The sequence below is a fragment of the Aphis gossypii genome, chromosome 1 (genome assembly GCF_020184175.1).
Source record: "Aphis gossypii isolate Hap1 chromosome 1, ASM2018417v2, whole genome shotgun sequence".
NCBI lineage: Eukaryota > Metazoa > Arthropoda > Insecta > Hemiptera > Aphididae > Aphis > Aphis gossypii.
The window spans coordinates 4053028-4065791 of NC_065530.1; the positions used below are offsets into that span (position 1 = coordinate 4053028).

General features: G+C 27.0%; 2 protein-coding genes across 4 annotated transcripts; both read right to left on the reverse strand.

The window, feature by feature from the left end:
• Positions 1-1497: 1497 nt before the first annotated feature.
• On the reverse strand, positions 1498-4890 carry LOC114129024 (myosin regulatory light chain sqh-like). 2 transcript variants are annotated; one of them, XM_027993642.2, is made up of 4 exons: positions 4774-4890; positions 3722-3920; positions 2412-2641; positions 1498-1649 (listed from the first exon to the last, which is right to left on the reverse strand). In XM_027993642.2, exons 2-4 carry the CDS (start codon positions 3906-3908, stop codon positions 1545-1547), a joined length of 522 nt encoding a protein of 173 aa, XP_027849443.2. In that variant the 5' UTR covers positions 3909-3920; positions 4774-4890; the 3' UTR covers positions 1498-1544. The 2 variants fall into 2 exon arrangements, with proteins under 2 accessions (XP_027849443.2, XP_050065616.1); XM_050209659.1 differs by lacking the exon at positions 4774-4890 and adding an exon at positions 4628-4707.
• Positions 4891-5504: 614 nt separating this feature from the next.
• Positions 5505-12557, reverse strand: LOC114129022 (cationic amino acid transporter 2-like). Of its 2 annotated transcripts, none has more exons than XM_050203010.1 (14): positions 11327-11637; positions 10845-11076; positions 9957-10085; positions 9667-9822; positions 9130-9234; positions 8756-8911; positions 8542-8666; positions 8354-8451; positions 8137-8276; positions 7966-8068; positions 7151-7293; positions 6787-6953; positions 6446-6554; positions 5505-5870 (listed from the first exon to the last, which is right to left on the reverse strand). In XM_050203010.1, exons 1-14 carry the CDS (start codon positions 11339-11341, stop codon positions 5764-5766), a joined length of 1785 nt encoding a protein of 594 aa, XP_050058967.1. In that variant the 5' UTR covers positions 11342-11637; the 3' UTR covers positions 5505-5763. The 2 variants fall into 2 exon arrangements, with proteins under 2 accessions (XP_050058967.1, XP_050058963.1); XM_050203006.1 differs by lacking the exon at positions 11327-11637 and adding an exon at positions 11819-12557 and having other exon boundaries at positions 5507-5870.
• Between the last annotated feature and the right edge of the window lie 207 nt (positions 12558-12764).

The following is a 12764-nucleotide window of genomic DNA, read 5'->3' on the forward strand; positions in this document are numbered from 1 at the left end:
TTTTTACAGATAACAGACTAATAGGAATAGACTAATATTGCAACCAAAAAATTTGCTATATTATGTAATGCATTTGTATTATGGAGACGAAAAAAATAATATTATGGACGTGTAGTGTTTTCTCAATAACCAATAGAAAATCATATTATTATGCGTTTGCAAATAATTTGATGATAAATCCGTGCCAATGACCGATGTTGTCGAGGCAGCAATGGCCAGTAAATAAATAATAAAAAAATCATCATGCAATAATATTTAGGTTATTATTATCATTGCTATTAAACATGACTATTCATACAGGTGCTCTGCGAATGACTTGGCACATTTAAACGTCATTTGATTTTTGTTTGATGTGAATAAGTATAATAGATGTCAGTTTCGGCGTAAGGCATCACATTATATTGGCGAGGTCGATAGATGCCCTAGGCAGTAATATGAGAATAAATTATATGTACAAATAATACATACAAAGTGTCGAGGCGCAGTTTAACAGTCGAGAATCCATTAAGCGGAATTCTCGACGGCTAGTCCCATACAAGCGAAAATATAAAATATATTAATATATTATATTGTTTGACCCGTTTAATAAACACAACAACAATAATTGTTATATTGTAATGCATGGTCGATGATAATATTATTATACACCCAATATAAAATCTGCAGCAGTACACCTATCTACCTATACCTACCATTAATCATGCGATAATAACTGATAACTTTAAACGGAAAAACTACGAACGGTTTTTTTCGCAGTTGACCTTGACAACTGAGTAACAAACTCTGAGCTAAACGCATGCACTCATAATAAATTCTACTATTCATTTCATATGGACATTCATGCTGAATCGTGATGAATTCTAAATAATTGTGTTTAATGCAGAGTAGTTGAGAATAAGTATCATGTCACTTTATTTTAATAACACATTTGTTTCATTCATTTGGATTGAGTTTCTACTTTCTATTAAAGTATTAATACAATAATATTAAAGAAAAAAAAATAATAATGATGTATATAATACATAAATAATATGTAATTGATAATATAGTGTAATTGCATTGATATTTTACTTTGCTTTTTGAGTTAATTGAAACTTAAAAAAAAATTATTAGCGGGTAGTATCAAAACGTATTGAAAATAGTTCTAATGGCCAAGCTAAACATTTACTTTACCTGTAGTGATTTAATAATAATTTTATATTAAACGAAAAATAAAAATATTTAAATGCATATTATCTATACAATGAATACCATTGTCATTATTATATTATTATTTTAAATTATTTTTTCGGCACAACTTTGTACCTTAATTGCCTATTCATTACGCCGTCCGAGACATTTATATTAAATTTATTGGTTGAAATACTTGGTCAAATACTTGAATTTTAACCTCACTGTCCTCACTAATCACTATTATCCTAGCTACCATCAGAGTTTATACGCTATAATGATTGATTATTAAAAATATAATATATTCTAAATAATTGAAACGTCATATTTTTGCGTGAAATCTCAATTGATGTATTCAGTAAACAAAATAAAATTTATACATTATCGATCTCTTTTGCCCCATGTTTCAAAACACGTATGAATTCAATATAATTTAACTTCCCTTCTGAAATAGGAGCTTCGTGAAATATCTCGTCAACCTGAAAAAATATTACTTAATTTATCGATCAAAAATATAAGTCTTCAGTAAAGATCCTAGCAAATAAATAAAATTATTTAATTCAGATATTATTTTTATTTTAAACTGACGACTAATAAGATCATCTTTATTATTAAAAAATAGAATATTTATTAGGTGCGTGTAAATACTTTAAAACATATATATATGTATGAGATGGACACGATGCCTTAATTCAATAAAAGATTCCATTTAACACTTAAAAATGTATTAACGATCACAACAGTTGTGACCAAAACGAAACGCTTTGAATGAAAGATATACTTTATGCATGTTTTATGAATGAAGGTTAGAGTACAATAATTTACTTACTGACCATCATTATCGATGGAGCATAATATTATTACAAGTCTATGTCAACCTATCATAGCATACGTATACTATAATAATTGTATAATAATTATATAAAACGTCAAACACGTTCGACAGTAACAATTAATTTAAAATAACTTCTTTAAATCTAACACCTATTAAAATTTTTTTTAGATAATAGAATAAAAATAACAAATCGTTGGTGTATATGTTTATAACCTAAACATCATATAGGTATATAGTAGATTTTTAGATATTTGTAGATTACAGATACTTATCACTATGCAAATTAGACTATTTAAAACCATTACGTTTATCATAACTCAGTACGTAAAAATAAAATTACAAGCTCGAATTTTTACCACAGTAATCTAAGAGGAAATAATATTCTAATATATATAGTATTACATACGTCTTCGTCTGTAAATCTATCTCCCATCGTAACCAAAAGCTCACGTAGTCTGTCCACATCAATAAAACCTTCGTTGTTTTCGTCAAAACAGCTAAAAGCATTTTTTATGACATCTTCAGGATCTGTACCACGGAGTCTTTTGCTAAACAACGTCAGAAACATTTGGAAATTAATTGGAATGGAAACATCATTTATCATCTCCACCAAATGATCGGCATTGGGTTTTATACCTGAAGAGAACATTAATACTAAAATTATTAATATACACTTATAAAATAGTATTATCTATACTATAAAAGCAAGCTCTGGTTTTTTTTCACGCATACAAATTCACACCGTTCAACGTATCGTCACCAATTTTTTTTCTGTTATACCTGACAGTTTGCTAGAGGTTTTAGTACCACTATTGTTAGGAAACATGTCCAATATTTTAAAATTTTCAGATTTTTACAGAAATATTTATTTCTAACATACTATTTGGTATAAAAACGAAACATATCTAAGCGTTCCTATAGTAACAGTATGTGTATCTTAATTTCATTTATTTCGAAAAAGGAACATAATAAGCTTTGTGTCTTTCCTGTAAAATTTGAACTTCAACGTACCTAAATGACGTATTACATTTTATAATATTTAAAGCATATAGTTAAGCAATTGCCCACGATCCACCTTAGAATATAGAATCAACGATGAATCAATTATTATTGTCGACGTATATGAGATGTGATAACGGCTCGGTGCTTTGAATGGTCCTGCAGGGTTTGGAGTATAGATCACTGCATTCTAACTACGACTAACGTACTTTAATCTTAAGACTTGAGTAATTAAGATAAGTTAAAACACATCCAATAATAATAAATTAATAACCAATAGAAAAGTAGTATAATAAGTCAGCAGCTTGCTGATTAGCTGTATGATGCGAAAACTCACAGAATGCCATGTCCAATGTTGTTGTTTAATAATCATTACTATTGTTATTCATTTAACGACATTATAATATTATTATATAATATATTTCCCGGGTGTAAGAATAATGATATAAATGTGAGAAAAAATAAAATTGTTATACCTATTATTTACCTATCTATAAGTATATTTATGAGAATTTATAAACACCTTAAATTATTATTCTTTTGTGTAAGTATGTACTTTATAACATTTTATAATCAAAATAGCTATAAGACAAAGAAACAGCCCTACAATATTTGCAAACAACTATCCACGGGGGCGGAGCACGCGAGTGACAGCACTATTATAATAATATAATATTTGTCTTCGATATGATTGTAATACATAAGTTATATGCGTACCGAGAGAGATCAGCATGTCGTACAAATCTTTTTTATCGATAAGTCCGTCGTTGTTTTGGTCCACCAAGTTAAAAGCTCTCCGGAAATCTTGTATCTGTAGATGATCGAACATGGCAATAACATTTGACAGTTCACGGTGTGCCCGTTTTTTGGTGACTGAACTTTTCGTTGATTTTGTTAATGACATGCCTAATTACCGCTGCAGATATAAATTTAAAATAATTACGATAATGGTAATATAATAACGACAGATGGAAGTCACAACTTAATTATAATAATAATATTCTTGCATTTGCATTTTTTTTTCAAATTGTTAAAAAAAAATTGATTAATCCGAGTTAAAACTTTGCTAAACAGACGAATTGAGTAAAATAAATTATTAGATAAATAGTTATAATATTTTTATAAAAACCATAACAGTATAGTATAATGTAAACTTTTACTTCATAAATCGAATTTGAAAGTACTCACGATTCATGATTTAATCTTTTTTTTTAGTTATAATCGTTTCTGTTTATTTAATATGTATCTTTTACAAGGCAAATGGTATGTGATGCTTGCTCATGCATAATACAAAACTTTAAATAATAATATTAATATTTAATTGTTGTAGATCAATTGAGGCGTAGAACTGGTTTTATTTTTATAATTTATTAATTTATTAAACTGATATATTTTTATAATATTTATATTATATTTTATATATTTATTTAATATTTTATAATTTATTTATCGATTAAGAGTACTATTGAATAATTTTAACTGGTAACTTCAATGGTAATATAAAAATATTTAAAAATGCATTATACTATGTTTACGAAAGGAGCCAACCATTATGGTTCTATCAATATTTGTTATGATATTACGTAAGTACATACAAGTACTACAAGTACTATGAATACTTACATTGTAATATAGAGTTATTAATAAAACTAATTTTATAACCACATCGCTCGCGGGCGATAGTTCAATAACGAGCACTAACCAACAAAGTATTATAATATATTATACAAATTATGTATACATCTAAACCACTTAAATAATATACATACCTATAAATATCCTATGAAACCTTGAATGTTGAACTTTGTCATAAAATTGACCTATTAATTATTGTGTTATTTCAAAGATTATAAGTGCCACCATGTAACCATAGATACAGACCAACGTTTTTTACACTTTTTACTGACATATATTGTTTATTAGAAACGAAATTAACATATCAAAATGATTTTATTGCTTAATATATTTTAATTTTTGTTTGTTCTAATATAGAATACTATATCATCTATACCTAATAAACTATAATATACTTCATAATATTTTGCACTAAAAAAACATTTATGTGATGCTAATTCATAAAAATAAATTGAATGCTGTATACTGAATTAGCTACTGACTAGTGACTTTTGATAAGGAATTGCTATAAATTGTTTTATAAATCTTATAATTTCTAAAGAAATGAATCTTTGATTTTAAATAAATATTAATAAATAATACAATTTCATAAATTTCTCAAGAATAAAACTCGGGAAATTTAACAAAGCTCATAAACTAGTATGCACCGTACTATCAAATCATGTAGAGCTTCTTTAGTACTAGAAGACAACTTATCTATCAACTATGGGGTGAAAGGTTCTTAATTATATTTTGTCCATTATTATTTAAATATCTTTATATAATTACCACAATTTCAAAATAAGATTACATTCCTCAATTTTATAAACATTTAGGCTATCTTATTTAGGTGTAATAACTTGTATTAAAATTATTATCAAGAACTGCGTATAATTTACTTATTTCATTATAAAAAAAATACAATTATTTATAAATAGAAAATATTTTCAAAAAAAAAAAATTAAATACATATTTTTAAAATATAACACTTATATAATAGTAATTACATACTTAATGTATAACATTATTACAATATTAAAATTGTAGTTATAGTGACTATTATACGCAATAGCCATCATCTACTAATTAGAATATACAAATGTAAAAAAAGTATACAAAACTTGATTATAATTTAAAACTTATTACTAGGATGAGATTCTTAGCGTTTTTTTGTTTTCTTCATTTTTTAACGCTCGTTGTTTGCTGCCTTCTAAGCTGTGATGAACGCCATAAAATACATAAATGATTATCCCTAAGAAAAAATAAGAATGTTTTCAACATATATTACAGTTTGAATCTAAACTTTAATGATTTATTGTGTTTGTTTTACGATTAAATACGACGATGATAATCATGCGTGTGTTAACACACATATTTAATTTTAGCCTAATATATGTGAAATCTGTGGTTTCCGATAAAACTAAACGAAAAAATACTATGCAAAACACGATATTTTTTGCCTAGAATTAAAATTTGGAAGGTAAGTATATTTATTAATAATATAATTTAAAGCGTTTCAAATTATCTTCATAAAATAATATGTATTTATATTGTATATCGTATATATATATATTATATATGTATATCATAACATTGGTAAATAATAAATGTAATTTGTAAATCGTGTGCTGTGTACTGAATTTTTGGAAGAAACTATTTTAGATGCCATCTCATGATCAACTAACCGATAATTGACCTAGTGTAATAATGGATGACAATTTAATAAGTTTTTTTGATCAGCACAATTGGTATGTTTATCATTAAACCGCATGATCAATAAAACAAGACAAAAGGTCCATATAAAATAGTTAGTTGGTTAATACAAACCTAATACAAGTCCCACTCCAAATCTTATCCACGTCTTGACACTGAGTTCCATCATAAGGTATAAATTAAGAGTTATACTCACACAAGGTATAAAAGGAACAAGTGGAACCTAAATACAAATAGAATTTTAATATACATAAATAATAGTTAATCGCGTAAAATAAAGTATAACTCAAAAGTTAAAATATATAAAAAAAAAAAAATGGGTAAAACCTTTGAGGCGATAATTTTACATCAATAATTATTGACATTATCGCAGTTAAGATAATCAATTAACTGAGTTAACCAAATACGATTATTGATCAGTACAGTTGTTAGAAATTAATAATACATTTTCTTACCCTAAATGCTAAGTTTTCTACTGCTTGTGGAAGTCTGTGTAACATGAACATGGAAAGTAATGATACTGTGATTGAAATCCCGATTAGAATCATTAACGGAAACTGATACGCTCCTTCGTAACAGTCAATATTCACCATACAAATGCAAAATACACTAGCACTGAAAGCTATAACATATTTATAGAGTGAGTTTTAATTTTAATCTAAAACCTTATATCTATAGCTATAATACTATACAACAATATCAATTATAATAAAATATAGTTTTCTCGAATTAAATAATTATAATTAAATTTATACATATATATAATATGTAATAGGTATACTACATATAAATTACTATTAAAATGTATTGATAACATACTGTAAACAATTATCAATACTCTTGATATGTACTGAGTATTGGTGTTTGTAACTTTTGAGTTGAACAAACTGAACCATTTGTACATTTTATAGTCTTCCGAATTACTGTCTATATCCTGAATTGCTGTTTTAGTGTCTTTGTACCTGTAATATAAAAATATTTAGCTTAAGTAAAAATGTCCAGGTTATTATCCATTACATATTTCTAAGAAAAACAGAATTATATTCAATTACAAGGAATATATATTATGTTAAATTAAAAATATTATTTATCTAAAGACGACCTAATACTAAAATAATATGAAAATTGATAATTTTTTGGTATCTTATATAACGTTTAAATAATACGAGTTTGATTATTTATTATTATACGTAAAATAAAACTAAAATAAGTTCATGAAAGTCTGTTGTATAGTGTATACCGAACATTAGATGACCATCATAAATCTATAACGGATAAAACCACAAAATAATTTTGGAGAATTTTTTTTTTAACCTTGTCAAAATCAAAAATGATCGTGATTTAAATGTGGGTAAGTAGATACGCCAATTATATCAAAATAAGTAAAAACAGTTTATACTGCGTGACACAAGAAATGACGTTTATATTAAATTAGTATATTATATGTGGATTGTGAATGCATGTTTCAAAAATTTTGTTTCCTTTATATTTTTTATAAGAAACGTTTTAGCTCCAAAAACTCTTTCTAATTTTCAATCATTAATGACACATCTACCACAAAACATATTAATAATATGCAATATTTTATAACTGTATAATAGTAAAATAAGACATATTATTAGCATCTTACACACCTGAGCACCAGTAGACAAACACAAACGATCAAATACGATATGAGGGTGCCAATCGACGTCATGTCGACGAGCTGTTCGAGGTTAAATATTGATGATAAAATGCCTAGAAAAAACATAAATAGTTAATTAGCTAAATTTGTGAATATGTTTATAGGAATTGAAATATTTTACCAGCACCGACTCCGCATATCATTGTGGCTATGACTGGTGTCTTAGTTCTTTCGTTAACCTTCGACAAGAATTCAAACAACAGACCGTCGCAGGACATGGCGTACAGTATTCGCGGTATTGGAAACAAACATCCTAATAAACTAAACACAAGGAAACAATTATTACAAAATTAATAACGTATTATCGATTAAAAAACTACACGATTCAATGACATTACGAGGTAAAAAGGGCGAATACCGCACCACAGGTAACCATATATTTGATCACAGGCAAACCCAAGTTTTCATAGATGACTGGAAACGGCGCGTTAGGATCCTAAAATGGTTTTAACGACATAATTTAATATTGTTCACGTATTTTAAACATATAAAATGCATATAACGGATTTATGGATTTTAATAATACCTGATCGTAATACGGCCACATCAAGGTCAACACTGATGCCACCACAGAATATGCCGACGTGACAAAGACCAACGTTAAAACGATTGCCAGCGGAATTGTTTTTTTCGGATTTTTTGTTTCTTCGCCTAAATAATGTATCCAATAATATTATTGATAAATTTTAATGGGCTTAAAAATAATATTTTTTTCTTAACAAAAATTAATTATTACGGACCGGTCGTAGAAATAGATTCAAATCCAATGAATCCATAAAAGCATCTTGCCGCTCCTGCAATTATTCCACTCCAACCAAATGGCGCGAATCCACCATTGCCGCCGTCCACTCCGGGTGGAATTTCGCTTTTTGAAATATTCCAATTTGAAATTTTAACTAAAATCAGTTAAAAATTAATTGTTTTACTACTTATCAGTCATCATAATATTATATTATACCTAAATAAATATCAGATATTCTATCTACGTTCGTAATTATAAATCGTTAAATAATCATGAAAATAACTAGTGATATTTACTGAAGTATTATATGATTTTAATTTTAAATATTATATAACATACGATATTTAATGTGATTTTCGGATGTATACGTACCAAAAAAAAGTCCACTTACGATGACTGTGCCAACGGTCAGTAAGTTAAATGTAGTAAATACTGTGTTGAGAGTTGATGATTTCCGAACTCCCCAAGCCATAACCACTAAAAATCGATATACAGACGTATTATTATTTTATTATATTATGCATTAACTTTATTTTTATAACATTTCATCATAACATAGTATGGTAAGTAAAATATACTTTACTGTTATGCGTCATCTGCTTTATCTAATAATAAATAACTTCAAATATCTTATCTTAAGGTTTAAATTAATCCTTAAGAAAAATATCCCACATAGGACAGTTAGGAATTAGATATTAATGAATTATTTAGATCTAGATTACTCGAATAAACTTGATGTTACATCATTAAATTAAACTCTTATGAAATTAGTAGGCCATAAATTATGTAATTCTCATTTTTTGAGCTCCTAAATTATTTTTAACATACATATATGTATAATTGATTTATTAATAAATAATCAATATAATATATTATACTATATGTAGTAAGTAGGTGGTTGATAGTTACACGCAATAAACATAAGGAATAAAAACGCCGCGACGTCTGGATATTCGCCCATATACTGCATATGCATTGGAAAATGTGCTAACATGTACCTCTTTTGAGGATCACCGAGCAGAGAATCTAAGTAATTTGTCATGGCCTTGGCAGCGGATGCTGTACCTAAAAATGACAATAAAAGAAAGCCATTATCAAATCGAAGTCATAGGTAAGTAAAGATTGTTAAACTTTATTAAATATTTTTTATTTTAATATGGACAAAATATTATCTCATTTAAATTGTTATTACAACATACCAATAGTATGCTCAATAAACATGTTCCAACCAATAATAAAAGCGATAAATTCTCCAACTGCTACATAACTGTAAATATATGCGGATCCAGCTTTAGGTACACGGCCAGCGAATTCAGCGTAACAAACTCCTAAAAATCAAAATCAAAAATAAATCGTTGACCATTTATTAACGATAAAACAAAATTAATATTGTTGTTATTATTGTTAAAATGACAGCGTAAAGTTTGTTTTCTATCTTGCTCGAGTGTAATAAAAAACAAATGCATTCACGCAAAATGGTTTTATTTTCATGTTTTTGAGTTATCTTAAAATAAAATTACATATTACTTGTATAAAAGTTATGAAGAAAAAGATTTTTAATGAAATGATATGAATATTATCAATTTGTCTAAATATTGTTATAACATAGTTTAATATCCATTTACATTTAGCAAGAAAAAAATTGTTGAAATTGAATAGTAAGTCAAATAATAATAAAATATACAATCGATATGCCAAAGCTCATGAAAATAGTATTCTTTGTTATTTTTATAATGAGAAATTTTACTCTGTGGTCCTATAGATATCCATCAATGGCACAATTTCATAGCAATTAAAAGACAACGCAGTTGCGATGCGTACGATAGATGACTATCGCGACTACAGGTGAGACTGGTCGTAAGATTACTCAAAATCACGAAAAAACTATATTACGCAGACAACCTCTTTAAAATTTCAGCATATAAGATATATGTCTATATATACTGTCATGGAAGTTAGTGAGTCGTGAATCACGGACTCGTAATAATATCCTAACTTGTTTTAATTATATAATTATTATATTCATATAAAAATTATAATGACACGAAATTAGATCATTAACAAATATATTGAGTTGAGTACGATACCGGCAAATGAAGAGACGATCGCAGCTACGATGAATGACAACACTACCGCTGGCCCAGCAATAGATTTAGCCACTGTCCCGGCCAAGACATACACGCCACTCCCTAATGTAGCACCAATGCCCAAAGCGGTCAAATCAAAAATGGTCAACACCCTTTTCAACTTGTCTTTTTCCAGTTTAGTATCCACTTCAAATGTTTTTTTCCTACTCAAAGTTTCAAAAAGTGTTTTTCCCTGCAACAATAGAAAGAACACAGTAGCCAATAATTATAATCCACTTATTATATTTTGATAATGATAACAAGTCGAATAAAAAAAACTTTAACTGATTTAACGCATTATTCACTCTAAAAAAATAGAATAATGTTTAGATGGATGCGGTGATATGGTTATTGAATGTTATTGAATATTTAAATTAACAAAAATAATTATTATACTTTGGTAATAATAACTAATAATGTTAATTATTTCCTTATTAGCTCACCATCGTTCTCCTCATAATATATATTTTTTCATCGGGAATTCCATTCAATCTAGTTTTGTTGACTCTCCTTCCATCATTTTTACACTACTAAACTTAAATGTTACAATCCGAAGTATCTGTCAGAATTATTGTTTTGTTAAACCTATTTCCTCATGACTCAACCAAATATTTAAGAAAAGCTTCTCATCCCAACGACAAAATTTTCCATCAAAAACCCGAAATTCCTCCTTTGATTTAAGATTTTAATACTGTAATATAATTATTATAAATAGGTATATACATCTATTTATTGTTAGTTAACGCTCTATATATTATAATTAAATATAATATTATAATATTTAGTAAACTATCGAATAAAATATTTGATGAGCATATCTCACCCAACTGAAACGGTTTCAAGATCACATTTTTTAAATCTTAGTTAGGTACGGTATTATAATTTACATATATATATTATTATTTATGTTATATTGATGCAAAACGAATACTTACCGACCACGAGTAGATCATGTTTATAAATTATATTGTTGTAACTTCTAAATTGTAATTTTAAGTCCGGAAATAGTATACATTCACAATCCCCGTTGAGGTAAAAACTACGAGTGTCGTTAATAAAAAATTATAGTTAAGTATTGTATGATATAATGTATAGCAGCAGTTGTAAAACAAATCGATAATCGACAACTTGGACAACGGCACTTCAGATTTGCGTAATCCACTGTTCGACTTTCAATAGCTAATATAAAATGTGCCTTAAATGCATTTCCCACCAAATTTATAGTAACATTTTACGCTGATCTGATATCTATGAGATAAGTGGATTGGACGAGAATAATCTTAGTTAATAATTATATAATTTTATTATCCTCAAAAATATTTAAAATAAACAAATAAAAGTGACTGATTCCCATAATAAAGTTCGGCCAGCTTAAAAAAAAATTGTATCAAATTAATTATTATTTTAATATTACATCAGTATTATCACCGAAATCTCCGTGACTGTTGGTTAAATCTCTTTCTATTTAGCTTGTAATAAATTATAATACCAATTAATTTATATTTATATAATTTGAGTTAAGAACACGAATCTTCGAAAAACACGTGTAAAAGAAATAATGCACCATACCATAGATAATTATTTATAAAAAAATTCGTGTGAACTTACTTCATCGATTTACTAATCGACAATTTGAATTATTCGCCTTATACTTACCAATTATTCCTATCTATTTAAGATGCTATATAAAATTATTTTCCAGCTGTATCAACAAAAATGTCTAAAGTTTAAAAAATTGTCACTATTCATTATATATGGCAACAAAATTAAATGTAAATAGAATATTTTATGTTTGTAAAATAATTTAACAATAATATTTTGGAATTTTTAAAATGAGTCAAATATTATTTTCTTTAAAGTTTTTAGTTATACAAAAAATCA